This window comes from Monodon monoceros, unplaced genomic scaffold (genome assembly GCF_005190385.1).
Source record: "Monodon monoceros isolate NGI ecotype Baffin Bay Population unplaced genomic scaffold, NGI_Narwhal_1 Super_Scaffold_9, whole genome shotgun sequence".
Taxonomy (NCBI): Eukaryota; Metazoa; Chordata; class Mammalia; order Artiodactyla; family Monodontidae; genus Monodon; species Monodon monoceros.
Genome location: NW_021703786.1, coordinates 49,169,065 through 49,196,520, shown reverse-complemented (window position 1 = coordinate 49,196,520; position 27,456 = coordinate 49,169,065). Strand labels below are relative to the sequence as shown.

The following is a 27,456-nucleotide window of genomic DNA, read 5'->3' as shown; positions in this document are numbered from 1 at the left end:
TTTGTTTTAACTCAGGAAAGGGCTTTTATTATTTTTAACTCACTTCCTAGGAAGTTAATTTTTAAAACACTCTTATGGAGTCTGTCCATCCCTTGTGCTACATTCAGAAACAATGATGCCAATCCAAACCCTCAGTGATGGGGTGAGCATGGGCAATGAAGCCGGGCCCACCTTTGAGCTCTGCGAGGGGGGAGCGTGTCCCTGAAACCCCTACCCTCCAAGGCCCCAGCACAGAGATGCTCAGGGAAAACCTGCTGATCCGTGAATGGCCTCCCATGAACTCTATAAAAAGTGTTTTTAAGAACAGTACCGAATTATTGTTTAAGCCCTGGGTTACAATGCCTTAGTGCAGAGGAGCAGGGAGAAATGTGGACCTGGCGACAACTGGCTGCGTTCTGCTCAGAGCCTTAAATAAACATAGACACTATATTACAGATGCACGTGCTGGTGCAAGACATGCTGTGTGCAGCAGATGCGCACGCACGGGCGTGCGTGCATGGAGAGGCGATGTACACCCACAGGCACAGACACACGCGGGATGCAGCCTTCCTCCAGCCCCACCTCCTTCCCTTCCGAACAGAGTTCTCCTGCAACAGGAGCCCCGTGAGGGTGACTGAAATCCCTTGTCTGGCCCATGTCTTCAGGGCAGGTATTGGAGTCCTGCTTTATTTTCCTTTGGGGGTCAGTCTCTTCAGCATTTGGTCAGTCAAGGCCAAGCCAGCAAGCCAGGCACTGATCCCAGAGAGAAGTCGGCTCCAGCTCTGAGCAGGTGGGATGACAACTGTTCTGGGGTGAGCCAGCGACAGAAGGCCCACCTCTCCGTGGCCACCTGCCAGCGTGCACACCCCACCAGGGTTCCAGCTATAGCGAGGCCTCCAACCTGGGCACTTGGTCCTTCATCACTGGAACGTGAGGGCAGCCTGCAGGACCAGATGGGGAGGCCGGTGCTGGATCGCAGACTGGATTTCAGTTACTTCAGCTTCTGCAAGGTCTCAGCCCTGTGAGTCCAGGGCCCTCGGTCGATGTCAGCCCTGGTATCTCTGGCAGCCAGGGCTCTGGGGCGCCACGGGGGGAGGGAGGGAGGCGGGCAGGGAAGGGTGGTGTTCCTGGTTCGGGCCTCTGCTCAAAGCCTCACTCAGCCCATCCTCCAGAGTGTGAAACACAATCCGGGAAGGCCAGTCCAATCCACTTGGCTGCCAAGTGCTGGTGGGTATGCCGGGAACCACCCAAAGCTGGAGGAAAGCGCGACACGTGTCCCCAGGCAGAGCTTTGCACCTACCTCCCCCATCAAGTTACCAAAAAAAAGATAACGAAAGAGGAACCTGGATTCTCCAATACTGGCCCCCGCCCCAGTGAGGCCCAGGAATACCCACCAAGGGCCCAGAGCCTCCACGTCAGTGTTCTCAGTAGACAAGAGCTCTGGCAGCGCCCCCGTGAGGAGGGCAGGGTACACCCCTCCTTGTGCAGGTGGCGGCTGAGCCACGCCCACCCGGCCTCTGCAGTGGTAGCAAACAAGGCTTCCACCTGTCATCTTGGTTTCCTGCCTCCTGCCCCTGGGCCTTGCCAACCAGCCGGTGAGGTTTCTAAGGCACCACGGGCACCCAGCTTCCCCAAAGAATGGGTCCCGCCAGGGAGAGCCAGGACGAAACAAAAGGCTTTGTGGGAGCCCTACCCCCCCCCCAAACCCCAGGTGACACACATTCCGATCCTGTCCCTGGACACGCACTTGTGGAGGTCATGCAGCACGACAGGGGAGGAGGGCCGGGAGAGGGGCCACAGTCCCCAGCCCCCTGCCCGCAGGGGCGGCTGTTGGCATGAGGGCAGGGGGCCTTTGGAGCCGCAGGATGAGCGTGCTGCCAGGCGGCCCTGGGCGCATGCAGGGGCTCAGGACGCAGCCTCATCTTCTTGGACGCCGGGGAGCTCCGGGCTTTTGCCTCCTTCACCACACCCATCCTTCCTGTTCAGGGGACACCAGAGGCAGAGGGACCTCAGGGGTCAGAACATTGCATGCACGAGGACACTCACACACACTCACAGGCATTTATGTCCACATCTCTCAAATCCCCCCTCACCTCCTTTCTAAGCTCATCTCAGTCTCACTCTCCTGCATTGTGGTCCCTTGCTGGTTTCCTCACCCCTAGTCTCAGCCCACAACCCTCCGTGGCTCCCTACTGCCTGGAGACCAAATCTAGATTTCCCAGCCAGGCTTCCGGAGCCTCTCCAGATCTGACCTTCCTGAGCTGACTTCCCTGCACCCTCAAGGACCAGCCGGGTCACAGGCCTTCTAGGTTGGCCTAGATCAGCCCCCATGGTCCTGGGTCGAAGGGCTTTGGTTTTGCATTTTCTTTTCTTTGTTCACAGGACAGATTCTACCTATCGGTCTCAGGATTCTGTCATATATTCAGTAGATTCCTGTATCTGCTTTTTTCCCCTAAGACCTTTTTTTTTAAACATGATCAATGAGTGGATTTTGATACCTTTAAAAAGGATCAATCTCATTTAAATCTACTGTAGAGTTTCAACAATTATCCCAAAGCATAAAAAACAGAGACAATCAAGGACAAATGTTGGGACTCTGACAAGGTAAAACCTGCTTTTCAAAATTAAACTTGAGTCACAGAACTATAGAATGTTATAGCTGGGAAGTGTTAAGCCCAATCCCTTCACAGTCCAGATGAAGGAACTGACCTGTCTCCCCATTAACATGTCCATGAAAGGACAACGATTGCCTTGTTCAGGTGTACTCTTCATGCCCAGCCCTGTGCCCTGCGTAGATGCGTCCCTGGCCTGTGACTGGCCCGAACTACCACTAGGGGGCGCCTAGTCACAGACACTGAGCTGGAGACCAGACATCCGGGTTTGCGCCTCATGGTCCTAGTTCTGCCTGTTGTCCCCGGCATAGTTAGTAATAGCTTCCTCTTTCGCTGTCAAGAGTGGCTCCATTTGGACGCAGAATATGTGGTCCCCTACACTATGCCCAATTCCAGCATCGCAGCCTGCAGATCTAAAAGAGCCCAGGGAACCCCTTCCCTAGGACTGGCCACCTCACAGAAGAGACAGGGAACAGGAAGTAAGCTTTGGACAGTCGAGGCCTCTCCCAGGCCCCAGAGCTCACCCCACTTAGGCCAGGGAGTCTGTCAAGAGGAGGGCAAGAGGTTGGTACGTGGACCTCCCTGGGTGCAAGCAACCTCTGGCAGGGAGCAGACACCAGCTTGTCCACTATGATGGGACCCCGTACGTCTGAAGAGGGTGGTCTCACACAGACGAAACCCACATCTGGGCCCCCGGACAGCACAAGTGAAACTGCTCCTTCCCCAGAGGCCGACGTACCTGGAAGGCAGCCGCCGCTCACCTCCCAGGGGAGCACATCTCCTCCGCAGAGCGGGCTGGCTGGCACAGCCCCTCTGTCCCGCAGCTCCCTTCGCAGGCTAGAGGAAGGCGACCCAAGTCCCAGGACCACATTCTGGTCCAGGACCCCCTTACTGTTTTCTCTCTGCAGGTCTGTGCGCAAACTCCAGCAGGCCTTGTCAGCATCCCAAACTTTTATTTCAGTGGAAGGAGGTGGAAACGCTGAGGGCAAGGCTCACGGAGGTCTGGGGAACTGCTTTTCTGCCCTCCCCCAGGAGGTGGCGAATGTACCTGCTGGGCTCTGAGGCGGGAGCCGGCAGCACTGGGGGTTCCTCTTCCCTGGCCCAGCATCGTCGTCACCAGTCTGCCTGTCCTTACTCGCTGAACAAGCATTTACGAAGTGCTGACTGGGTGCACGGCCTCGGCAATGACCGGATGTATAGCACAGGCCACTCAGGAAGGCAGCTGACCCACCCCACCCCCGGACCAGGAAGAGTCAGCAGAAGTGTCCCTCCCTCCACACACAAACCAACCTTCTACAAAGAGGTCTGCCTGCAAACCTCGACTAGGCTGCCGTGGGCTGAGAACAGAGGTGCAGACAGGGCCCTGCTCTGAGGCCTGGCCGAGTCCCCAGGCTCCGGGCTCAGCCTGCACAGCCTGGCGATGCTGAGGGTGAGGGGAGGGGCCCCAGCCCTCACCCCACCGCAGGGAGCACCCTGCAGGCCTCAGCCCACCAGTACTTACGACAATAAGCTTCCCGGGGCAGACATGGAGCGCTCTTCCCTCCGCGCCTGGGGCTCAAACGGGTTCCCAAAGGAACGCTTTCTCAGCATGGACTTAACCAGGATCTGGGGAAGACACACCAGCGTGAGGAACACAGGCCCCCGGGTTCCCAGACGCACTGGCAGCCTCCACCCTGACTCCCGGACGGGGAGGCTGCTGGGTGGGCCCTGCTGAAGCTCCCTTTCCTTGGGCAGAGCAAGGAAGCACATCCCAAGCAGAAAAAATGGCAAGAGCACGGAGGGGAGCTGGTTGAGGGTGAATTCTGGGAACGGCGAGGAGCCCGGTGCATCTGGTGCGTGGCGGGCACAGAGGCCAGGAGCAGACCAGGAAGGGTCTGGAATGCGAAGCTGAGGGCATGGCGAGTGCAATCTGGAAATGCCTTCTGGCTACACAGGAAGGATGGAGTCGAGAAGAGGCTGTCCCAGGGGCCAGAGAGGAGCTGCGTAGTGGCCTGGGGGGATGCCAGGAGGGGACAGGCTGCTGTGTCCTAGCTCTCTGACTGTCCCTCCTCCCGCTACAAGGACAGCTCCATCCTCCTGCCCACACGCACACAAATTCTCACACACCAGCATAGCATCAGGGGCGCCTTTACTTCTTCCCTCCTTCCTTCTTCCTTCCAACAGAAAGTATTTATTGAGCGCCTACATATGCCAGACACTATTCGAGGCACAGGGACCACAACGAGACAAAAATTCTTGCCCTCATAGAGTTTATATTCTAGTTGCGGGGACAGGCAATAAATAAGACAGATCAGTAGAATATATGTTAGTTAGTGGTAAGGGCTCAGGAGGAAAAAATAAAACAAGGAAGGGGGATGAGGTATGACAAAGAGGAGGTTGGAATTTTCCATAAGGGGCCGGGAAGGTTCACTCACTTCTCACTGAGAAGGTGACTGTGGAGTGAAGACCTGGAGGGATGAGGAAGCGGCCCTGTGGACATCTGGGCCAGAGGACCCCAGGCGGAGGGAAGGGATGTTCAAAGGCACTGGGGCGGCAGCTTCCGTGGCATGTGGTCGGAGTGAACGGAGTGGGGAGAGGAGGTGGGCAGGGGAAAGGGGGGCAGGCAGGCCATGCAGGGTCTGGCAGGCAGTCAGGTGCGTGGCTCTTACTCTGAGCAACACGGGGGCCTGAGTGAGCAGGGTCTGAGCTGAGAAGGGACATGACCAGGTCCCTGGGCCACCCTGGCTGCTGAGTTGAGTGTTAACTGTAGTGGGGGCCAGGGTGGAGGAAGGGCAGGGGGACAACCTGGGAGGCGATTCCAGTGGTTTAGAAAAGAGAGTATGGTGGTTAAGACCAGGGAAGTGGCAGTAGGGACCCTGCGGGAGCTGACAATTCCAGAGACCCCATACAGCCCTGGAGCTCTGTAGATCATAGGACTCTAGCCCGCTGGCCCTACTGGACCCAGTAGGGAGGCATGAAGTGCACAGGCCAGACCCCATGCCAGGCACAGGCCCCAGCTCGCTCTCCCAGCCTTGTGCTCACCCCGACTCACTGTGAAACCTCAGCGCGGGGCAAGCCATGGCTCTCAGAGTCCCCCCACACAAAAAAACAGATGGCCATCAGGGGCTACGTTAATAACTCCCAACTGTTAACGTGGAAGCTGTCCAGAGGAGGATGCGAAAAGCTGAAACACGAGAGGAAAGCGGAGGGAGCACACGGGTGGTATCTGCCTGACACGCGGGGGCCCCGGGACCACGTCTCCAAATCAAGGGCATGCTAGGCCTTTTCCCTCTCACGCCCTTGGCACCTAGTCCAGTGCCTGGAAAATAGCAGAAGTTCAATAAACCTTAGGAAGGAAGAAAGGGAGGGAGGGAAGGAGGGAGGAAGGAAGGAAGGAAATGCTTCTCTGGTCGTGGTGAATGTGGACACTCAGTGAGGGCAGTATATTTAAACCATTCGCTCTCCTCACCACACCTCCTGGTCTCCCCACCACGAGGCTGAATAATGTGACCTTGTTCCTGTGGGCCTCTAGCGGAACAGTGGCCTCAGGGGCCCAGCATGGGGCTGGCCAACCAGGAAGCCCTCTGCCCCCCACAGGGCCCAGCACAGAGCTAGTCTCAGGCGGCAGCCACGCCCACCCCCCAGGCCCTCCCAGGAGTCGGTGCCTCCCCGCCCCCCCCCCCCCCCCCACCGCCATCCTCTTACCACTGTGGTCCAGCTGGGGATGAGCCTGACTGAGTTCTTCACCTCCTCCTCCGTCACCTCTACCACAGTGCAATGCTCCTCCTCCGAGGGAAGGGGCTCCTCCCCATTCTTGGTCACCCAGGGATGCGACTGCAGAGCAGAGGGCAGGGAGGGTCAGGGCCACAGGCGACAGACATCGGCGAGCGAGGGACCCAGGCATCCCACCAACAGTCGCCTTGAGGGTCCAAAGCCCAAAAACCCCAAACCCCAACCCAATACACAGGTGTCCCCAGTGTAAGGCTCCCCAGAAGGGGAAACTGAGGCCTTTTTTCTGTGGCCCAGCCCAGCCCAGCACCTCTGGTTCCCCAACCTTGATGTCTGGCACCCCAATTCTTGTTTCAGGGTTCTTGTCTAGCATCTTCAGGATTAAGTCCTTGAGCTCTTCGCTGACCTTTGGCCTAAAGAAGGGGAAGGAAGGAGACGAGGGAGAGACAGCTGATGGTCCTTTGCTTCCCACCTCTGCATCCCACCTTGCTTCCCTGATCAGTGCTTCCCTGATCAGTGCACACCAGGGCAGAGACACCGCCGACCCCCCTTCTCAGAGAGCAGGAGGGACACCCCCAAAAGCACCAGGGTGGAAGGAGAGAGCTCCAGAACAAGCGTATGGATATCCTTCTCCCCTGAGTACGAAGTAAAGCAGTCTCCCTCAGGGGGCAGAGGTCACAGACACAAACGGGGTCCCATGGGTGCTGGACACCCCCTGGGAGGCAGAGGTGGCAAGGATAATGCGAGAAGAGGCGCTTTATGGGACCCCCAAGAGGCCTTCACCCCCACTCACCATCTTATCTTCTCCTCCGCCTGGGAGGCGGTCAGGGAAGATACCCATTTGACAGAGGAGGAAACCGAGGCTCACCACCACCCAGAAAAGGGAGGGTAGGGGTAAGACTCAGGGGCAGGAGAGCAGGACTCAGCCCCACATCAGCTTCGACTGTCTCTGCTTAAACTTCAGGCTTCGTTGCTACTTAAATTCTTGGGAGAAGGAACCTACTCTCAGGGCTATGACCTTGGCTCCCTCTGCTGTCCTAGATACTTAATCCCTTTTCAAACTCCTGGGCTGGGGAGAAGGATATACCGCGGGGGTGGTGGGGGAAAGGCTGGGAGACAGGCAGTCACGGGAAAGGGGAGGAAGCCACTGCCATGGGGATGGCGGCAGGGAGCAGGGAGCCGGCGGCAGGTGAACAGGTGGGGGGACCCAGGGGTCCTTGAATGCCCGGGCCAGGGCGTGCCTCTTCCTGTGGGCTTTGGGAAACCTTGGAAAAACTTTCAGCAGGCGGCGTGGTGAGATCTGTTGCGCTTCATCAGGGTCACTCTGGCCTGACTGCAGTAGCTGGACAAGGCAGAGGCCTGAACTAGGCAGGGGGTGCCATTGGCAACGGAACCGAGAGAAATGTAAGAGGTGGACTGAGCACGGCTTGGGGCCGTACAGGAAGTGGGTGCGAGGGGCAGGGACCCCGAGGACAACTCCCAGGTTGGTTTCTGACCTGGGCACTCTGCGCAGATGGTAAAAGGGCCCTGAAAAGTGCGGCGCTAGGGGACTCAGGCTGGCTGCCATGGTAGCTGGCATCATAATCGGGAGAACCGTGGATGGGTGGGGAGTCCTCTCCAAACAGTCCTTCTGGGCTCAGAGACCTCAGTCACAAAGGAAGGGGCAAGGGGGAGGGAGTGGCTTCAAATCCCAGACCCACTGAGCCTCCACTTTTCCATCTGTGAAATGGGGGAGTGCACCGGCATCATGAAGCCCCCACCCCCACCCCGTGTGGAGAAGGTAGAGGTTCCCCGCGGGTGCAGGGTCTGCATGGGGTTGATGCCACTGACCTCCTGGAGGCCTTCAGTGAAGAAGCAGGATGAATGTGTGACCTGGGGTCATCCCTGCCCCACTCCCAGCCTCAGAGTTCCCATCTGTTCAATGAGATCCAACCCAGATGTCTGAGACCCTGCTCACATGTCCCTCCATTTGCTCCCAGGGAGCAGCACCCCAACCTCCAGATCTGCAGGCTGGGGTGGGGCCCGGAAAGGACAAAAGCTCTGCTAAAACCCAGACACGCCTCCCTGGGGGTGGGCGGGGCCCGTGGTGGACAACTCACTCCTCCGGGAACACGATGGCCTCATTCTTGATCTTGCGGTGCAGGGCCAGGATGAAATCATCGATGAATGGGCACTGCAGCGGGGAGAGACAAAGGTTGCGGCACCCAGCACCTCAGCTCGCTGAGGGCAGCTCCGGGCTCCTCGTGAGCTGGGGGGGAACCTCGTCTAACTTGTGCAGGTCCTAGCCCACAGGAGATGCTCAACAAATGTGGACTGAACGAATGAGTGCATGACAGCCACTCGCAGCAAGGCCTGCACTGCCGGGGCCTGAAGTTTGGGAACATGTTCCCTGAGATTCCCGCCTGTGCCTCAGCACGGTCCCTGGAGTGGGAGCGCGTGAGGACGGGGATCTCGGCGTGTCAAGGTTGGGTGTCCGGCCTGACCCAGAGCAGAGGTCAAGGACAATTTGTTGAATGAATGAATGAGTGAGTGAATATGTGAATGAATGAATGGCACCATCTACACCTCCCTTGGGATGTCTGCTGTCCCAGGACTCCTGCACATGAATCCATCCCCCCAAGGGGACAAGAGGAGAACAGAAAAGTCCCTTTTCCTTCCATCTTCTCTGAGCTGGGTGGGCTCTTTCAAAAGTCACTTTACTTAAGGACACAAAGGCAGGGCCTGCATCTGTCATGCATCCTGACCCATGGTGCCCAGCCCATGGTGCCAGGGCTGCCCCACCTCTGCCAGCCCACCCAGCACTCACCTTCCCGTAGACAAAGCAGTACAGCGTGATCCCTGTGGCCCACACGTCCAAGGCCTAGAAAGAAAGAGCTCATATCAGTCCCCCAAAAGGAATTGACACCCCTTGGTCACCCAGCTTCAGTGGGCCATGGGAGAGGGCAAGTGGGGAACCTCCTTCCTCAGTCATGTATTCACTCAACAAACACTCCCAGGCCCCTGTTCCATGCTGGACCCTGTGCTGAGCACTGCGGACACAGGGACAGCCAGACCAGGGCCCTTGCTGTCAAGGGTTTCCAAGTCTCCTTGGAATGGGCCCAAACCAGACATGTTTCCAACTCAACAGGTACAAAACCCCCTTCATCTACAGGGTCGCATTTGCTGTACGCACGACACAGACGCACCCCAGAAACGACAGTATATGTTGAACTTGTACTCGCTAAACCAGCTCTGGCTTCGAGAAGTCATCCCTCTTCCTGATGATCCACTGGAAAAGCCACCATCCACCTTCTTTCTGACACCAGAACAGCCCCTGGCCCTCAGCTACCTCCACAGCCCCTTGGGGCTTCCCTGCACCCTTGAATGTGCCCTCTCTCTACAAGTTCCTCCTCTGGAACCCCACCTCCTCTCCTGGTATCCACTTTCTCTCTTATGTGAATGATTCTCAAATCTCTGCCTACGTATTCCTGCCACAGATGCCTCATCTGAATCCGATCAGGGAACACCAGACAAATGCAAACTGACATCATTCTACAAAATAACAGGCCTGTTCTTTTCAAAAATGTCAAGGTCAAGCCACTTTTCCAGATTAAAGGACCCCAAAGAGATGTGACAAGTGAATGCAGTGACTGACCCTGAATCAGATCCCGGACCAGAAAAAGAAAAGGCATTAAAGGACAGTATGGGGACAACTGATGAAATCTGAACAAGGTCGATTAGATAACAGTCTTTTATCGATGATAAATGTCCTAACTTTGATAACTGTACTGAGGTTATGTAAGAGAATGTCCTTGTTCTCAGAAAATACCTCCAGAAGTATTTAGTGATAAAGGGGCATAATGTCTCCAACGTCTATAAATATACGGAGAGACAGTGAAAAGGTAAGTGGGACAAAATGTCAATAATTGGTGAATCTGAATAAAAGATATAGGGGAGTTTTTTGTATTTTTCTTGCAATTTTTCTGTAAATTTGGAATTATATCAAAATTAAAAGTTAAAAAAATAATCTCTATCTACAGCCGTCTCCCGAGCTCCACACTCACACACGTGTCCAAGTGCCTCTCGACCATTTCCTCCATGGCAGAACCACAGTGGGGCAGCCAGTACTTCACAGGGTAGAGCAGGATGTGCCCAGGGACACACAGAACCACAGTCCCTGCTCAGAAACCTTTGCCACTGCCTCTGTCACTTAGGACAAAGCCCAGACCCTTAGGACTTCCAGACCCTTTAAACTCTGTCTAAGCCCCGCTGTGCCCCTCAGCTCCCTTGTATGTTCTCTGGGCCCCACCTCCTGCTCAAATTCTCCCCATTATTCAAGGCCTAGTTCAAAGGCTGCCATATCCAAGAAGTCAGGGGAAGCTCTGATGTCCCCCCAGACACGAGCTCTCCTGCCCTTGCACCATGACCAGAAGGGCAGGGAGCTGGGCCATCCAGCCTCCGTGTGTTCCACAGCCCAGCCCAGAACTCAGCACAGAGCAGCTGGCGGGAAGTGTCTGCAGGGAAGACTTGGGGCCGTTTTGCTGGAGGACGAGAGGAGGCCCAAGTTCGGCAAGTTTGTTGGACTCCAGAAGGAGGCAAACATGACGGAGGGGACCATGTTCGGTCCCTCCTGAGACATGAGGACCCTGGCACCCTCAGGTTGGAAATGGGACCCTGTGGCACGTACCCCCACCCCTCCACCTGAACCCCAACCCAGCCCGGTCCTGGGAGCCACCTTCCCACTGAAGCTCTGGCCGGACTCAGAAATGGCCTCGGGGGCCATGAACGCTGGGGTCCCGGCCGTGCTGGACAGCCGAGCGTCGTTCCCCTCAAACTGGTTGCTGACGCCAAAGTCGGCGATCTTCACGTGCCCGTCGTCCCCCAGGAGCAGGTTGGATGGCTTGATGTCCCTGTGGATGATCTTCTGGTAGTGCACTGCAGAGAGAGGCAGCTCGAGCGCTGGCCTGGGGCCCTGCCGCCCAGACCCCCCACCTGCTCTTGCCTGGCCGTGGAGGCTGCCTCAAACTCCAGGAGAGAAGGAGCTGGGACTTCCTGTCCCCTGCACACATTCATCTCTCGAGGACCTAGGGCCCCCTGCTCAGCTATGCAGTGAAGGCACTAACCTAGGCTGTTAGTAACAGAGCCGGGACTGGACTCTTAGGAATCTCCGGACCCCAAGACCAGTGCTCTCTCCATGGCAATCAAGGCATCTGCCACTGAGGGTGGACGTAGAGGAAACTGGGGGAAGGGGTTCTCCGTAGGCCATCCCTGGCCCTCCCATGTGAGTGTTGTCTACAGGCTTGAAGCCCATCAAAATCTTTCCCCAGTTCCATCCCCCACACCCAGCCTGTCACAGCTGTCCCTGTTCCTCGGACTGAGGGTGGGATTGTGGGGTATCCTGCAGAGGTATCACCTCAGCCCTAGGGACTCTGGGCTGATGAGGTTTTGGAGAGGGAGGGTACCCCAGGCCTTGGGACTGCCGGGATGAATGTGGCCGGGGTAAGTGTCGGCCCTCTCTAGTAGGCTGAGCGCCCACCCTGCTTCCTGGGTCCAGCACTGCCGGGAAGAGATGGGCAGCTCAGGCCGAGATGACCAGCAATGTCCCAGCAGAGAAAAGGCACTGACCTCATCCCACAGCCATCCACTTATGGGCTCCCTGCTCAACAAATACGTTCCCCTGGACCAACAGACCCCAGGGTGTTGGAGAGGAGGGAATGGAATGGGAAGGAGGGAAGGGGAGGGGGAAGGAGAAGGAGAGGAAGGCTGGGGGCAGAGGGAGTGAACATCATATATTAATAAGAATAACAACAGGACCCATGGCCCTATAGCGATTGCCTCCTATGTGCCAGGTACACACAATGGACCATGGAAAGTGGGCTCAGATTCTTATCTCAAACTCTGGCATCGCCCTTGAACCCCCAGCTCTTTATCCACAAGGATATCCCACAGACATCTCAACATATACTTCAGTATTTGTCAATCACATATTTAATTGAGAACTTGATTTCTCTTGTCTGCAACCCCCGCCCCGTCTAAACACACACACACACACACAGGGCACCACCAAACAAACAGAACAGAAGAGCTCTGCTCCTCTTCTAGTCTTTCCCATTTAGTTAATGGCCATATTACCAGCTGCTCAGGCCAAAAACCTCAACTCCTCTCCTTCAGACTCCACACCAGTTCATCAGCAAGTTCTAGGGACTGGACCTCTGAGATATATTCCAGACGCGACTGCTTCTCCTACCTGCATGGCTGCACTTGCCCCGCCTGTAAGAATCAGGCCTGAGCCTCCCCGACCACAGGGCCTTCCCCGGGCAGCCTCAGCTCTCCCTTCCGGGGGCCAGAATCACAAGGCGGGTCTTCAGCACCGGGTGCCACCATTTGTCTGCCTGTCCAGTTCCTGCTGCTGACCAATTCACTCCAGAAAGCCCTTCATCATGGTTAGCTGGGTCTTGATGAGGCTTTACCCAAGAGCCAGATGGGATTAGCTTGTTTTTTCTGGTTTTTTTGGGGGGTTTTTTTGCAAGAGAGAGGATGGGAGACAACAGGCCCGGGACAAGAAGTGGGTGGAAGCCAAGCTGGTACGGGGTCGTGTCTGCTGCCGACCACACCAGGGTGAAGTGCCCCCTTCTCACACCTCTAGGCCTTTGTTAGGGACTTTCTGCAAAGCCCTTCCCTCTCTGTGCCTGTTTCCCCATAGGTACAAAGACATCATTAAAATGAAGGCACTGGAGTGGCTCAGATGAGATAAAGACATTCACTGCAGGTCAAACCTCAGCTGGTCCTCACCTGTTCCCCTAGGGAGAGAATATTCTTCTGATAAACCAAGCTGAGATTTCAGAGGGATGGGCTGTGCCCCACTCCCCAAACCAGGCCAGAACCCTAGGTGCCTGCGGGCCCTCTTCTCCCCATGACCAGTTAGTCACCCACTGCTGCCCACCTCACCTCGTTCACATTTGCTCCCCGCTGCCGCTGCCCTAATCCAGGCCTCACCATCTGTCAGTTGGGCTGTAGAACCAGCTTCCTCCCTGACCAGCTGGTGGCCTCTTGTCCTCCATGAAAGTCCTCTGTGGAGGCATTCCCAGCCCTCGCAGTGCAGCCTGGACAGTGTTTACAGCATCCTCTTTCCCTATCCCTGGCTCCCAGGTTGGACTTAACCAAACTGAACTTCTCCCCAGTCTCAAATAGTACTCCCCTCCGTGCCGCTGTCATGCAGTTCTCTCCGCCTGGTGTACTCCCTCCCACCATGCCTCAAACTAGCCAACGAACTCCTACTCATCTTTCAGGACCCTACTCGTAAGTGGCCTCCTCCAGGAAGCCACCCCTGGTCCCTTAGTGCTCTGACAGCCCCTGTGCCTCCCCAGCCTTGGCAGGCACTGCTTAGGTTCCCGTCCCTCCCACTAGGCTTCGAGATCCTTGAGATCACTTCTGGGTCTTTGGCATCTACACGCCCCCAGCTGACACTTAGTAGGTACTCGTAAATGGATAAATGAACGAATAAATGAATTCCACAGATAGAGACTAAACGAACATTCTCCCTTCTGAGCTCTCATCACCTTAGGGCCCCTCACAGTAAACGGACTCTGCTACCACCCACTGGCCCCACACCAGGACAGACTCCTCCTCGAGCCGCTGGACATAAATTCCTTCCCACAGCTCTTGAGGCCCAGTGGAGAGGCTAAGCTTGGCTAAGAATTCAGCAGAGGTGAGATACACGCTGAACGTCCGAGGCGCTGGCCGACGCGGTGACGACCAGGCGCCGAGAAGGACCTGGCGCATGCCCAGTGAAGTCTGCCGCCACTCTACCTGTTCAGGAAGTTTCGGCCCCGCCCACAGGCCCATTTCCCCACCCCCAACTAAAGATGATTGGTAGATCAGCACTGACTGACAGGAACTGCTCAGAGTCTGCTCAGCCTGGGCTCCGTCTCCTCTTGTGTCCCCTCCACTCCCCCCGGGTCTCCAGCCTCAGGGGAGCAGGCAGCCCCTTACTCACAGTACTCAAGACCCAGGATGATGTCCCTCAGGTAGAGACGAGCTTGCTCCTCGGGGAAGGGCTTGTCGCAGGGCACTTCCATGACCGGCCTATGGGGAGGGCGGGGAGGAGGGATGTTTCGCCCGAATCAGGATGAGTAAAGGCAGATGTCAGGTGGAGGGGAACAGGGACTGGGCCGTACAGACACCTCAGGACCTTTTGGGAGCCCTCTATGCTCGAACGGGTCCCTAAAACCCCAGAGAGTAGCTTCTTCTCCCATACAATGAAAATTTGAAAACACGCATAGACGCAAATATCCCTTTTCAATCACTACAATTTCAAATTAGCTTTATCTTAATTTCTGATTGGCTTGGTATTCCTTCTTCTAAGTACTTAATTATCTATAATCAAACAGTTGTGAAGATGCCATTTAGGGCAGTGTTTTCAAACTGTAGGTCCAGGACCAAGAAGGTCATGAAATCAATTTAGTGGATGCCTACTGCTTTTTTTTTTTTTTTTTCCTAATGAAGTAGAATATATCAGAGTATATCACATGTAATACACTGTTTTATAAAACTTTGGTTTCAATTACAGATATGGATGGCAATGTAAAACTTGTATTTCTTACTTTGAATGGAGGTCAAAAATGCTGAAAGCCCCTGAGTCTTAAAAGGACATCACTCCCTGCCCCTTCCCCAAATTGGTCTTTAGGTAGCCTCCCAGGCAGAGAGACAAGTCACAGCCTGTATTCAGGCCTTGGCAGTTAGGGCCCCCAGTCCACCCAGCTCCGTGCCCTTTACTGCATGTCTGCTGTTCTTCACATACCCTGAGAAGGTCAGACAAGGCAAACATGAGTTACAACCCTAGATTTCATCAGTGACTTGCTGTGTGACTTTGGGCAAGCCACTTACCCTCTCTGAACCTCAGCTTCCCTTCTTGTAAATGGGAGTGAATGGCATCCCAGCCACCCAACTCACAAACTTGTAAAACTGAAAGAACTCTTTGTGATTTGAATACAGATGAGAGTTGAGTTCCACATCTATACTTTTGCTGGAGAAATATTCTTTTCTTCTCTCTCTTCTCCATCAAAATCTTCTTTCCAGTTCTTCAAGGCCTGGCTCAAAACCCACCCCCTCTTCCTGAGGCCTCCCTCGCTATTCCAGTCTCACTGACCCCATCGGCCTTCAAAGAATCATCCTCTTGGTCTCTCGTTCTGCCCCCACTCCCCAACCCAGACCACAGCTCCCTAAGGACAGAGGTTGGACCTCTTTTTTTTGCTAGAGTAGCTGACCCCAGGACTAAGGATACAGGGAAGGAAAGGAAGACTTGACCTGCCTGATCGGGATGGGGAACTCACCCCTTTCTCAGGAGGTCAAACACTGAAAGAAAAGAGAAGAAAAGAAGAGTAGGTAAGGTGCAGCCAGGCTGAAAAAACAGCCGATGCCAAGGTTCCTCCCTGTTCTGGAGGGTGGGAGAGGGGGCAGGCATCCAGGCATACTTGAGGGAGGGATAGGACAGGGGTCCCAGGGTATCAGAGGAAGTAAATGAGCGTGGGTCGACTATGGACCTGCCTCACTAGATTCTCAGGTGCCGAGTGAGGACCATCAACATAGACCCCTTTTATGGGGGGGAAACTGAACCTCAGAGGAGGGGCAGGAATTTTCCTACAGGTCATAGCAGATAGGCAGGTAGGAGAGGGCGTGGAGGCTAAAGATTTGGCCTCTGATTCCTAAGCCAGTGTTCCTTCTGGCCATTCCCTGAGAGCTGCTAAGCCCAGCCCTGAATCAGGCACCAAGGACTTAAGTAATAACAACAGCATACTATTACTAATAATAGCTAATGTGTCTTGTATATAATAACTCACTTTCTTCTTACATCAACACTATGAGGTAGATACCATTATTATCCCCATTTTACAGGTGAGGAAACTGAGGCACAGAGTTACTATCTCTCCGATCAGTGGAGTGGGGGCTTGGGAATATTTGTTGAATCTAACTGGATATTCTGAGCCTGGCTCAGCAGGGCTGGGCAAGAGAATCTGGGCCTTGAGAACATGTGTTTCCTCCCTGCCCCCAGGAGGTCAGTGCATTGCACACAGCCCATCTAGACGTCAAGTGTGTCTCCGGGGAGCACTCAGACCCACCGGGGTAAGCTGCTTTGGGGATGAGCTGGGTCACTCACCCAAATAGAGATTGTCCTCAGCTGGGTCATCCAGGACCTGGTGAGAGGGAGCACACATGAGGGTGAGTCTTGGGGAGTTATGGGGTGGGCATCCCAGGCTGTCTCGTCCTCACCAGCCCTAGGACCCCTAGTGTGCTCCACAGCCACCCTGGATGATGCAGCAGGAACTCTGCAGGCACCAGGCAGATGAGGCCTCAGAAATCACTGGCCCCGACCTGGGTTCACCACATGGCACCCAGCCCCTCTTCCCCTCCTGCCATGATGGGGGCTCACTTCTTGCCTCTGGGGCAGCTCGTCCCCCTCCATGAGAACTTGAGAACATCCCAGACCAGCCTGAGCTGACCCCAGAAGCCTCCCGGCAGTCCCCACCCCAATTCTGGCCCTGACCTTGGCATATTTCCCTCAGCGGGATCGCTGGGTCCGTGCTCACTGGCTCACCGCCTACCTCGACCAGCTTGACCACATTCACGTGGTCCAGCTTCTTCAGGATGGCGATCTCCTGGCACACCCGCTCCAGGGGCAGCAGCTGCTTGGCTGGCCCTGCCCGGGCAGCCTGGGACCCTCTAGGGGGAGGGCGACCTGTGACCAGGAAGGGGAGTCCAGCCAGTTGCAGAAGGCTGGGCCTCACCACGGCCCTGCGACCAGCCTCAAGCAAGAATCTTGCAAGACCATGGCCTTGGCCTCAACCCCCCAAGCACAGTCCCACCACCAGGCCTTTGCTCATTTTCTCCCTGTCTACCCCCAGTCCTAACAAAAACTAGCCTCCGAGGTCTCCTCCTCCTCTGCCCCCAGGCCAGGAGCTCCCAAGCCCAGGACCAGACAGATACGTACGTGGAAAGCCATACTGCTTCAGTAACTTCTTCTTGGAAAGAACTTTCATTGCCTGAGGAGGGAGGGGCAGACATGTCACTTGTGTGAAGCCACCAGGGGTTAGAACAGGCTGGTTACATGTGGACTGAGGTCCAGAAAGGCACATGAGCATCTGTCACTGGCACTGAGGATATGGACTGGCTGCAGTTATGCTGGGTTAGGAGGGAGCCATATCTGAACCTAGGCCTCACCCGTATTCCCCCCAACAAGCCTTTCTAGAGCTCTCCCCTTAGAGGCATCCAGCCCCTGCTTGCATATTCCCAGGGTCAAGAAGCTCATTCCCGAGAACTCCCTGGTGGTCCAGTGGTTAAGAATCTGCCTTCCGATGCAGGGGACGTGGGTTCGATCCCTGGTCAGAGAACTAAGATCCCACATGCCGCGGGGCAATGAAGCCCACGCTCCACAACTAAAGAGCCTGCATGCTGCAACTAGAGGGAGCTCACTCCGTTCACAGGCAGCCTTGTCCTCTGTCTTAGCACAGCCTCTGCCCACCCCCCCAGCCTCCTAGGGCCCAGCTTGGAGGGGCCCTAGACTCACATAGTGAGTCTATCCCCAGACTCACATAGTGCCTGTCTTCACTTTCGTTGTAGGCCAGCCTCACCACGCCGTAGGCACCCTGCAGATAGGCACAGGTCAGCCCCCGCTGGACAGGACAGCCTCTCCCAGGACTAGCCCAGGAGAAGGGGAGCCTGAACAGCTCCAGCCCCCTCCCCCCGCTTCCCATCTCCACCCCTGCCACCAGTGGGCATAAATTTCAGGCGGGCAGGGAGAGGGCTCCTATGCCCTGGTCACTGCCCCTGCCGGGCTCAACACAGCTCTATGCCTTCCCCAGTCCCTTCCATCAAAAACTCTGGGGAAGGGACTTCCCTGGTGGCGCAGTGGTTAAGAATCCACCTGCCAATGCAGGGGACACAGGTTCGAGTGCTGGTCTGGGAAGATCCCATGTGCCATGGAGCAACTAAGCCCGTGCACCACAACTACTGAGCCTGTGCTCTAGAGCCCGTGTTCCACATTAAGAGAAACCACCGCAATGAGAAGCCCGCGCACCACGACGAAGAGTAGCCCCCGCTCACCGCAACTAGAGAAAGCCCGCGCACAGCAACGAAGACCCAACACAGCCAAAAACAAATAAATAAATAAATTTATATTAAAAAAAAAAACCTCTGGGGAGTCAGGAATCAGGAGTCATCTCCCACCCCCCACCCCAGGTGTTTCCTATAGAGGATAAAACTTTCCTCGCTTCCAGGCTAGGACCTTCTTGGCCCAGCCTCACATTCCCAGAGGAGGAGAGGGGATTTTGCCAAGCAGAGGATCTGGACAGGCTGCCTCTGCAAATCCCTCAGACAAGTTCTCACTGCTCCTGGCCTGCCCCCGGGCCTACCTTGCCAATCTCACTCTGCAGCTTGTACTGGTTCAGCTGCACACAGTCCTGGTGGGGGAAAGAGAGAGGATATCAGGTAAAGCTTGATCCAGAAGCAGCACTGCTCCCACTCCAGGAGCACGTCCAGGGCCCCATCCTGGCCCCAGGCCCCTTGCTCCCAGACCCTGGGTCTCACCAACCTTTCAAGTTTACATAGGCAAGTGAAGTAGTGCCAACGCCAAAAGTGAAGCCGAAAGTGACAAGACTTGGACAATGTTTGAAAACATGAATGGTGAAGCATACCTATGCTTTGCTCCCTAGGAAGTGGTGGAAAAATGCACTGATTCCTACCTGGATGCTGGGGGGCTGAGAGACCCTGATGGGAGAAACCCATGAGCAAGTGTTTCCAGAAGCAGCTGAATGAGGAGACTGCATGGACAAGAAAGATGAGGAGAGCCTTGGGGACAGGAGACCAGAACCCTGGCTCAGGCGTGAAAAGCTCAGCTTCTGAAGCCTGTAGATTGCTCAGTACTTGGGTTCCCTTTCAGATCTAAGTGGCAAGGACGGAGCCCAGAGGCTGGAAGCCTGCTGGCAGCTCCTGAGTCAGAGCAGACTCTAAGAGGCAGGATTAGAGGTGGAAGGCTCAAGCTGGGGAAGACTTGGGGGACAGGAGGACACACTACCTTCAGATCTCTAAGAGGACTTCTTGGGGGAATAAGGCAGGGACCTATTTCCTAGGCCTGGACTGGGGGTGGGAATGGTGAGACTTACAGGAGGCAGCAACTGGCTCAGATGAAGCTCCCCCGGGCGGGAAGAGACCGTGTAGTGAGGTAGTGAGCTCCTCAGCTCTGGGGGTATGCAAACCAAAGGCTAGACAGCTGTGTGGCAGGGATAGGAACAGCAAAGGGTCTTCACTGAGGACTACTGAAAAGCTCGTGGGCACCCCCTAGCTCTGCCCCACCAACCTCTGCGTCCGAGATGGCCACATGGTGGGACTCGATGGTGGGCCTGCGCCATGCCCGTGGGGAGATGTGGCTGGCAGGCCCTGTGGCGTAAGGCGCAGCCTGGGCCTCCAGGCAGCTCCCCGCTGGCCGCTCCTGCAGGGAGAACTTCCTGGCCGAGAGGCCGGGCCGGGTGGCGGGGCATCTTGAAGTACCGCCGGGGATCACAGCTCTGGCCCGTGGTGAAGGGTTCACACAGTTCCTGGTGGGCTCTGGGCTGCCATCCGTCTCCTCCAAGTGGGCCACATCCATGGCTGCCACTCGCTCCACCAACTCTGACCGAGGGTCCTGGCAGCAGACCGCTGGGCCCCCCTCCATTGCCACAGTCAGCGGGTTCCTCTGTGTAGCCTTATTGGGAACCTGAGAAAAGAGGGCAGAGAAGCCTTCAATCCCGGCCACAGAGCAAGGAGGTCAGATTTCCAGGCCCTTCTCCCATCGTAGCCACAAACTGTGAGTCCCACCTCCATGTCTTTACCTGGCCTGTTCCCTCTGCCTGGGTTGCCAGCATCCAAATTCAAGTCTCCCTATTAACTAAAGGAATTCCAGGAACTCATCTGGCTCTGCTGCACACCAGCCCTCTAGACCTCAGTGTCCGCATCTGTAAAACAGGCACAGTCACATCAGCCTTCCTGGCTTCACAGGGAAGCAGGGAGAATCTGATATTCTGGAGTCAGGACAGACAGACATGGGCAGAACACTGGAGGCCCAGCAGTACTGGGAGAAACAGAGCCCCAGGTCAGCTCAGGCCCCCATCCAGCAGACAGCACAGTGACTCACAGCCCCACCCCCTGACAACAGAGCATTCCAATGCTGCTGCTGTGGCCGCCTGGAAGCTGATCCAGGCCCCCCGTCCACCCCTCACTGCTTCCAGGAAGACTTCCCTGGGCCTCCAGCCTCTCCCACCCATCTCACTTCCTCCAGGAGACCCTCCAGGGCCACAGGGCAAGTCTCCCATTCCTCTCTTCCCTGCCCTAGCAGAGCCGGCAACCCAGGACAGGGTCCATTAGAGGAGGACGCTGCTACTTTGGTGACTGTGAAGAGAGACTTCACTGCACTTATTTCTCCTGGTTTTTCCTTCCAGTTTATTCATGTGGCTAAAATGTTCCCCACATCTGTTCAGGCTGAGATGCTCCCCCTGGCCTGGTCTTATATCCACACTGGCCCTATTGCAGTCTGAGCCTCCATCTAGGCTCCAGGCCAAGGACTAACTCCAGCTTGAACCCCGAACCAACCTCCAACCTCCAGCCCCAGACCTCACACTCAACTACAGCTCTGGGCTGAACCCTGACCCAGGGCTGAACCCTGATACTCAGGCTGGGACTCCATTTCTGCCCCAGGCTGAGCACTGGCCCCACCCCACTCGATGCCCCTCCCCCTTCCTGGACCAGACTCAGCACCTTCTCAGGAAAAGGAAGTAAATGGACTCCTGACCCTCTGCCCTTCCTGTCTGGTGGTAACTTGTGCTGTCACCACACAACAATTTTGAGAACGTGGTCTCCGTTACACCCCTTATTCCCCCATCACCTTGCTTTGACAGATGTCAAGGAGGCGGGGTTCACTGGAGTCCACTGGCCACAGAGGAGCCTGGGCTGGGTTCCAGTCCTGCCGGCCAACCTGCTGTGGGCCCTGGGCAGCTCCTTCCTGACTCTGAGCCTCAGTCTCCCCATCTGTACCACAGATGCAGGACCTTCCCAGATTCCTAAGGCCACAGCAAAACTTGGAGATGGATTGTGGGTAAGGGTGTGGTCCAGACCCCCTGTGCCTGGCACACAGTGTGTTGTATGAGTAGAAGCCTGGTGGAGCTGATGCTGGCATGCAGAAAGGAAGGGAGAAGGGAATTTAGACTGGCAACAGGAAAAGACATGGACACTGGACCTAAAGGAGTGAGGGGAGTGGGGGTTGGTGAGGCTAGAGCATCAGGGAGGCCTCCCTGGAGGAGGTGAGAGTGGCAAGTAGGAGTAGAACATTGGGGAGGACTCTCTGAAGTAGGTGAGGAAGGGAGTAGGGCTGGAGCATCATGGAGGCCTCCTTGGAGGAGGTGGAATGGAATTAGAGCATCAGGGAGGCTTTGGGAACCAGATGGTTGCAGGAAGGAAGAAGCCAAGGCTAAAGGGAGCCCTACAAGCTTGGCCCACCCTGTAGGTGGCTCACCCTGCCGCCCCTCCCCCTCACTCTGTAGGCCCTTTTTCTCCCACCAGGATATAAACTCCACAGGTTAGGGCTCTTGTCTGCCTCGTCTCCATAAGGTTACTGGCAGCAGCAGTGCCTGGCACAGAGAAACAGTAAATATTTTTTGAATGAATGAGTAGTTGCCATAGTGATCATTACAGTCCTGGCCCCATTAGACAGATGGAAAAGCAGAGAGGGGGAAGGAGACCCCAAGGAGCCTAAGCCAAGCCCATGGCAGGGAACAAATGACAGTGTGCGGAACTCCTGTCCTCTTGTCCACAGCAGTGACCGAGGGGACCAAGAGTGACCACAGGCAGAGGCCACAGGCTGCCCTAGCCCATCAAATTTGCATAGGATTTCCCTGAGGCTGTTACCCCAGCCACAGGCCATCCTCCTTCAACTCTCTTTCCCTCTTTTCTCAGATTGGGAAAGTAGGGCCCAGCAAGGGGCAGGGATGGGTCTGAGGTCACACAGCAGGTCAGGGCAGAGCCTTCCTGCTCCAGTTTGGGGCCCTGTTACCTGGTTGAGGACCCAGGCTCTGAAGCCAGGCTGCCAGGCTACGCTCCTTCCTGGCCAGGTGCCCATGGGCAGGTGACGGCACTCTGTGCCTGGGTTTTCCCCATCTGCAGAATGAGGTTAACAGCAGTATCACCCGCCCGCGGGGCTGCGAAAAGGAGTGAACACCCTTCCCGGGCTCAGAACCAGGCCTGCCACTGACGAAGCCCCGTAAAACGGAGTTGTGCTGCCGTTGTTGTGATTGCCTGGGACACGTCGTGGCCCAGATGGATGCGCGGCGGCACAAGGCAGCTGTGAGGGCTGACGTCGGGCCCTCCGCCCTCCCTCCCGCCTGGATCAAATTCAGGTGACTAAGCACGTCTGTGCAGGAGGCGCCCTGGGGAGGCCCCAGGTTCCTGCCTCGTGTCCAGGAGACAGGGCCGTGTGTCCGCGTGAGAGAGTACGCGTAAGCAGGGCTGTAGGCTCGGGGTGACAGTGTGTGTGTGTGGGGGGGGGGGCCGGGGGCAGTGGAACGCACACAGGAGGGGATCTGCACGGAAACAAAACTCTATGGGTGTGGTCTATACTCGTGGATAAGTGTGTTCATGTGCATTGTGTGCCTTTAGGTCTTTGTGTATGTGTGTCCCAGAATGGGAGGTGGGGCCTGCGCCCCTGGGGGCCATAGCAATCTGACCCCACAGCGTCAAGTTTGAACTTCCCACATGGTCAATAGTCTACCAGCCTGGGGCTGCCTGATGGGCTGGGCTGTGTCTTGGGCAGGACCTACCCCTCTCTGGAGGCTCACCCAGGGGGTCTCTCAAGGCCCTCTCTAAGCTGAGGCCTCCGTGCACACTACATATAAACTGACTCAGCAGGTGGCTAGGAGCCACATGGGCAAATAGAAGGACAGACAGGCTGGCACCCAGGCCCAGGGCACAGCAAGGACTCCTATGGGACTCCTATGGCCTCCCAGGGACCAGCCTGGTCCTGCAGCCGAGAATGGCCAGGCTCAGGCCCTCACTCACTGAAAAATGCTACCCCCGTCTGTCCTCCCAGCCTGTGACTGTGCTGTCTGGACGAATCACTGAACTCCTGGGGGCCTCAGCTTGCTCATCTGTGAACTGCACAGATAGCCACCATCATGCCGCCTCCCAGGGCTATGGGAGGAAATGGACGAGACTGTGAACGTTGAAGAGGATTGTGCCTGAGCGACGTGGAGCTGGGATGAGTCTGTGGCACAGCCACCGAGAGCGAGCCCTGATGTACGTACAAAGCGCAGCCCCATATCTGCCTCCCGCTCCCAGGTGGCCTGGCACATTACCCCCTCAGGTTTCTCCTCCCAGGCTACGTCCCTCATCCACAGGTGTCTGGCTATTCCCAAGGGATGCAGACCCTGGCTCCAGACCCTGCTTGGCCAGGCCTCCCCCTCAGGATGTGCCTCATCACCTGGGTCGCTCGGAGGAGGCCCAGCGCAGGACAGAGCAGGGGTATCCTGCTCTCATCCACGCTGGTTCAAGCAGACTCTCCTGGGATGACTTCAGGTACTAGTCAGGCCTCACCCTGAGTTCTGGAAGGCTGCTGGGAACCTCAGGGCAAGGTTGAGCAGGGGTTCAGCTATCATCTAGGCAAGACAAGCTGTGGCCCTGGCTGGCAGAGGGCAGGCCAGAAGGGAAAGCTGTAAGGAGGTGGTCCAGTCACCCGGGCCAGACACAGAAAGTAGCCTTGACATCACTGGGCTGCCTCACAGGAGCCATGTTTATGCTCCTGACAAGTGTCTGGATGGCCCTGGCAACGGGTGGCCTCTGTGGCTCCCGCCCCCGCCCAGGATGACTCAGTCCCCTCGAGGGAGGCCCAGGCGTCTGTCATGCTCCAGGACGCCTGCTGTGAGGACACGCCCCCGCCCCCTCCTTCCCAGGGAGGCCCCAGGCACCGAGATGGGCTCTGTGCCTGATTCAGCACGGCAGCCCTCAGCACATCCTGAGCGCCCTTGGCTGATAGTCTCCAGGCCTCCCCCTCTCCCTCTGCCCCCGCATCCTCCATAACAGGTCTGCGCCTCCTCCCCTCCGTGTTCCCTGGCAGCTCAGTTCCAAGCGGCTCCAGTTCAACTCAGCATTTCCCTGAGTCTGCTCTTCCTCCTCTGTCCCCATTGCTGAGACGAGTGCCCCCCCCCGCCGCAGTTCTCCCAGCCCAGAAACCCAGGAGCCCTCCTTATCAGCCATCTTTTCCCTCTTGCCCATCCTTATCCCCCCTAACCCCACACTTACTCTCCACTCTGGCTGCAAGTCCCAAACTGCAGACTCTGTTCTGCTGCCAGGCCTTTGTCCAAGCTGTGCCTTCTGCCAGAACACACCTCCCTCTCCTTTGCTGCTGGAGGGCAGTTCAGACATCTCCTTCCTGATCTCCCCACTGCTGTGCTGGATGAGGTCACTGAGCCCAACTCCTTAAAAAGTCCAGACGCAGACCGCCACTTTCCTTCCCCCCTGTTTCCGCCACACAGGTCACCTGCCTCCAGGCTCACACCCCAACCCCACCACACCCCATCCTCCAGACCAGTTGCTAGAGGGAATATTCCTAACATGCAAATTTGGTCTCAGTTCTTCCAGACCTGGCCTTCCAGGATCTTGGAATCTGGAGGACAGAAGAGCAGGAGACCTAGACTCAGACTGGGGCTCACAGGCTAGGGAGCAGCCAGGGACACAGACTTCTGGGACGCAAACCCAGGGTCATTCATTCATGCAAGAAAAACTCATTGAGCACCTGCTGTATATGCCCAGGCACTGTGCTAGGTCCCAGGAAATAAAGCAGCAAACCAAAAAGACAAAGTCCCTGCTCTGATGAAGTTTAATTTCTAGTGGGGCAAGAAGCAACAAACAAGAAAGCCAGGAATTAATAGATGGTATGTCAAACAGTACATGCTATGGAGAAGAAATACAATCGTGTCAGGGGAATCAAGAGTGAGGCACTGGGGGGTGCTATTTATAAAGGGCGATCAGGAAAGGCCTTTCTGATGCAGGATTTGAGCGGAATCTGAAGGAAGTGAGGGAGCGAACAGTGTGGATATCTGGGAAGGGCATTTTAGGCACAGCAACCGCAAAGGCTGTGAGGTGAGACGGTGCTTGCCCTGTCTGAGGAACAGCAAGGAGGCCGATGTCACCAGAGTGGGGTATCCACGTGTGAGAGGTACCTGATGGCAAGCAGAGTTACACCTGGATGACAGGGCCCAGTCATTCACTGTGCCTGGCCTCACAGATGGCTTCCTGGAGGAGGTGGCATTTAAGCTCTTTCATGATTGCTGAGTACAGGTTTCAGAGGAGAGGATAGAAGTTCACACTGTGCATGACAGAGAGCCACTTCCTGGCTGGGGCTCAGGGCTTGGCTTTGGGGGTCTTTTTGGACAGAGACCAGGAGGCCTCGAAAGCCAGAGGAAGGTTTTGAGTAGGGGAGTGACTCGATTTGGATGAGGTTTTAAAAAAATCATCCCTCTGCCTTCTGTGGGGACTGAGGGTAAGAGGCCAAGGAAGGGGCAGGAGTCCCCAGAGTCTGTGGGCCTAGGACACGGTCTGGCACACGGTGGGTGCTCAGTCTGTATGCACTGAAGGAAGGAGTGGGGGCTGTGAGGGCAGTCGGTGCACCCTCAAGGACACAAGCTGTGTGCTCCTCCCACTTCCCGGCCCACTTGACAGATATACAGCCCCATATGAGCCCACCGAGGCACAGTCCTGTGACCTGGGACACAGCCTTCTCTACACACCCCTGCACCCTCAAGATACACACACACACACACACCCCACTCCCGGAGCAGGCGCACGCCGATATCCGCGTGACCCGCCCGCACACACCACTCCATCCTGTAATGCACACAGGCACACTCCTGTGCCCACGTGACACACGCACACCCGCCTCCAAACACCACACACAGGTCCCTGTGCACGTGTGCACCCTCCGAGCCACCAGTTCTGTGCCTGTCGGGCCGCCGAAACCGCAGCATCCACCTCCGCCGCCCCCCTCCACCCCCGCCCCAACCAGGGAGGACTGCGCAGCTAAAGCCACTCGCGTCGCATCTGTCCCATTCATCCCCCCGCCCCAGCTCCAGCACGAAGACTCGGAGGTGGGCAGTGTGGCAGGAGCGCTCCGCGCAGATCCACACGTGGGTTCACCTGTCTGGGCCCACTCCGCATAGACACGGCCTCCCACCACGAGCTGGGGCTGGGGTAGTACGCCAGGTATGGACGCGGTCCCGCAGACCAGAGCTGGGAGAGGGACGCAGACGGCGGGGCGCCCTCATCGATGCGGTCCCGGATGCCGGCGCAGGCAGAAGCAGGCTCCGGGAGGCACCTAATAGACTGGGCCCCGCAGACCGAAGGGGGAGGATCCCCGCATGGACTAGTTCTCGGCTGTCCTCGCAGACCATCCTTCTCGCCTGCAGGCTCCGAGCAGACGTTCAGGCGTTCGTCCCCTCCCGCTCCCCGGCCCCCTCCCAGCCGACCCCTACCTCGGTGCCCAGCGAGATTCTACGCGGCCCTGAGGACGGCCAGGCTCGCTCCCGCGGCGCGCATCCCGCCCCGCCCGCCTATCCAGGGCCGAGATCACGGAGCTCAGACCGCCGGCCCCTGTGCTCCAAGCGGCGCTGGCTCCCCAGCCAGCCGCCGCGCTCGGCGCGCGCTCATTGGCCTGGCCGCGCGGCCCCCCTCCGGCACCGCCCAATCAGAGCCCAGGACTCCCGCCCGGCTCCTGGAAGGGAGGGGCCGCGGCGGGCGGTGGCTCTGTAGGGGTACCTCCCCCTGCGGCTGGACCGGCCTCGTCACGCCCCCATCGACTCGCGGCAGGCTATCTGGGGTCCCCCGAAATCCCTCCAGGCCGCGGCCTGGGCCCCTTAGCTGGACCTGGAGGGTACGGTTGCTTCCCCCATAAAACCCTTTGTCCCCCAAACATCTCGGCCTGGGAGGGGCAAGAGCGCACACCCTGCCCCCGGAGTGGGGGGCGGGGATGAGGCGCAGTGAGTACTAGAGGAGGGGCGAAGCGAGATCAGCAAAGGGATGGGGCCCGGGCCGAGGGCCAGGGAGGAAGGCCTTGAATGGTAGACTCAGGAGTTTAGCCTTCTGCTGCGTGGAGGGTAGGGGAAACGGG

General features: G+C 56.9%; 1 protein-coding gene across 9 annotated transcripts; it reads right to left on the bottom strand.

The window, feature by feature from the left end:
• Positions 1 to 26,959, bottom strand: CAMKK1 (calcium/calmodulin dependent protein kinase kinase 1). Of its 9 annotated transcripts, none has more exons than XR_003792103.1 (18): positions 26,822 to 26,959; positions 20,141 to 20,263; positions 19,630 to 20,025; positions 18,686 to 18,733; positions 17,867 to 17,920; positions 17,266 to 17,317; positions 16,880 to 17,013; positions 16,435 to 16,471; positions 15,611 to 15,632; positions 14,275 to 14,363; positions 11,014 to 11,213; positions 9,106 to 9,159; positions 8,399 to 8,472; positions 6,625 to 6,712; positions 6,276 to 6,404; positions 4,093 to 4,196; positions 3,331 to 3,813; positions 1 to 1,957 (listed from the first exon to the last, which is right to left on the bottom strand). XR_003792103.1 is itself a non-coding variant. In XM_029213357.1 (17 exons), exons 2-17 carry the CDS (start codon positions 20,171 to 20,173, stop codon positions 1,885 to 1,887), a joined length of 1,587 nt encoding a protein of 528 aa, XP_029069190.1. In that variant the 5' UTR covers positions 20,174 to 20,263; positions 26,822 to 26,959; the 3' UTR covers positions 1 to 1,884. The 9 variants fall into 9 exon arrangements, 3 of the variants coding, with proteins under 3 accessions (XP_029069190.1, XP_029069191.1, XP_029069189.1); XR_003792101.1 differs by lacking the exons at positions 20,141 to 20,263; positions 26,822 to 26,959 and adding exons at positions 24,594 to 24,769; positions 26,487 to 26,607; XR_003792102.1 differs by lacking the exons at positions 20,141 to 20,263; positions 26,822 to 26,959 and adding an exon at positions 24,594 to 24,876 and having other exon boundaries at positions 1 to 1,232; positions 1,727 to 1,957.
• Between the last annotated feature and the right edge of the window lie 497 nt (positions 26,960 to 27,456).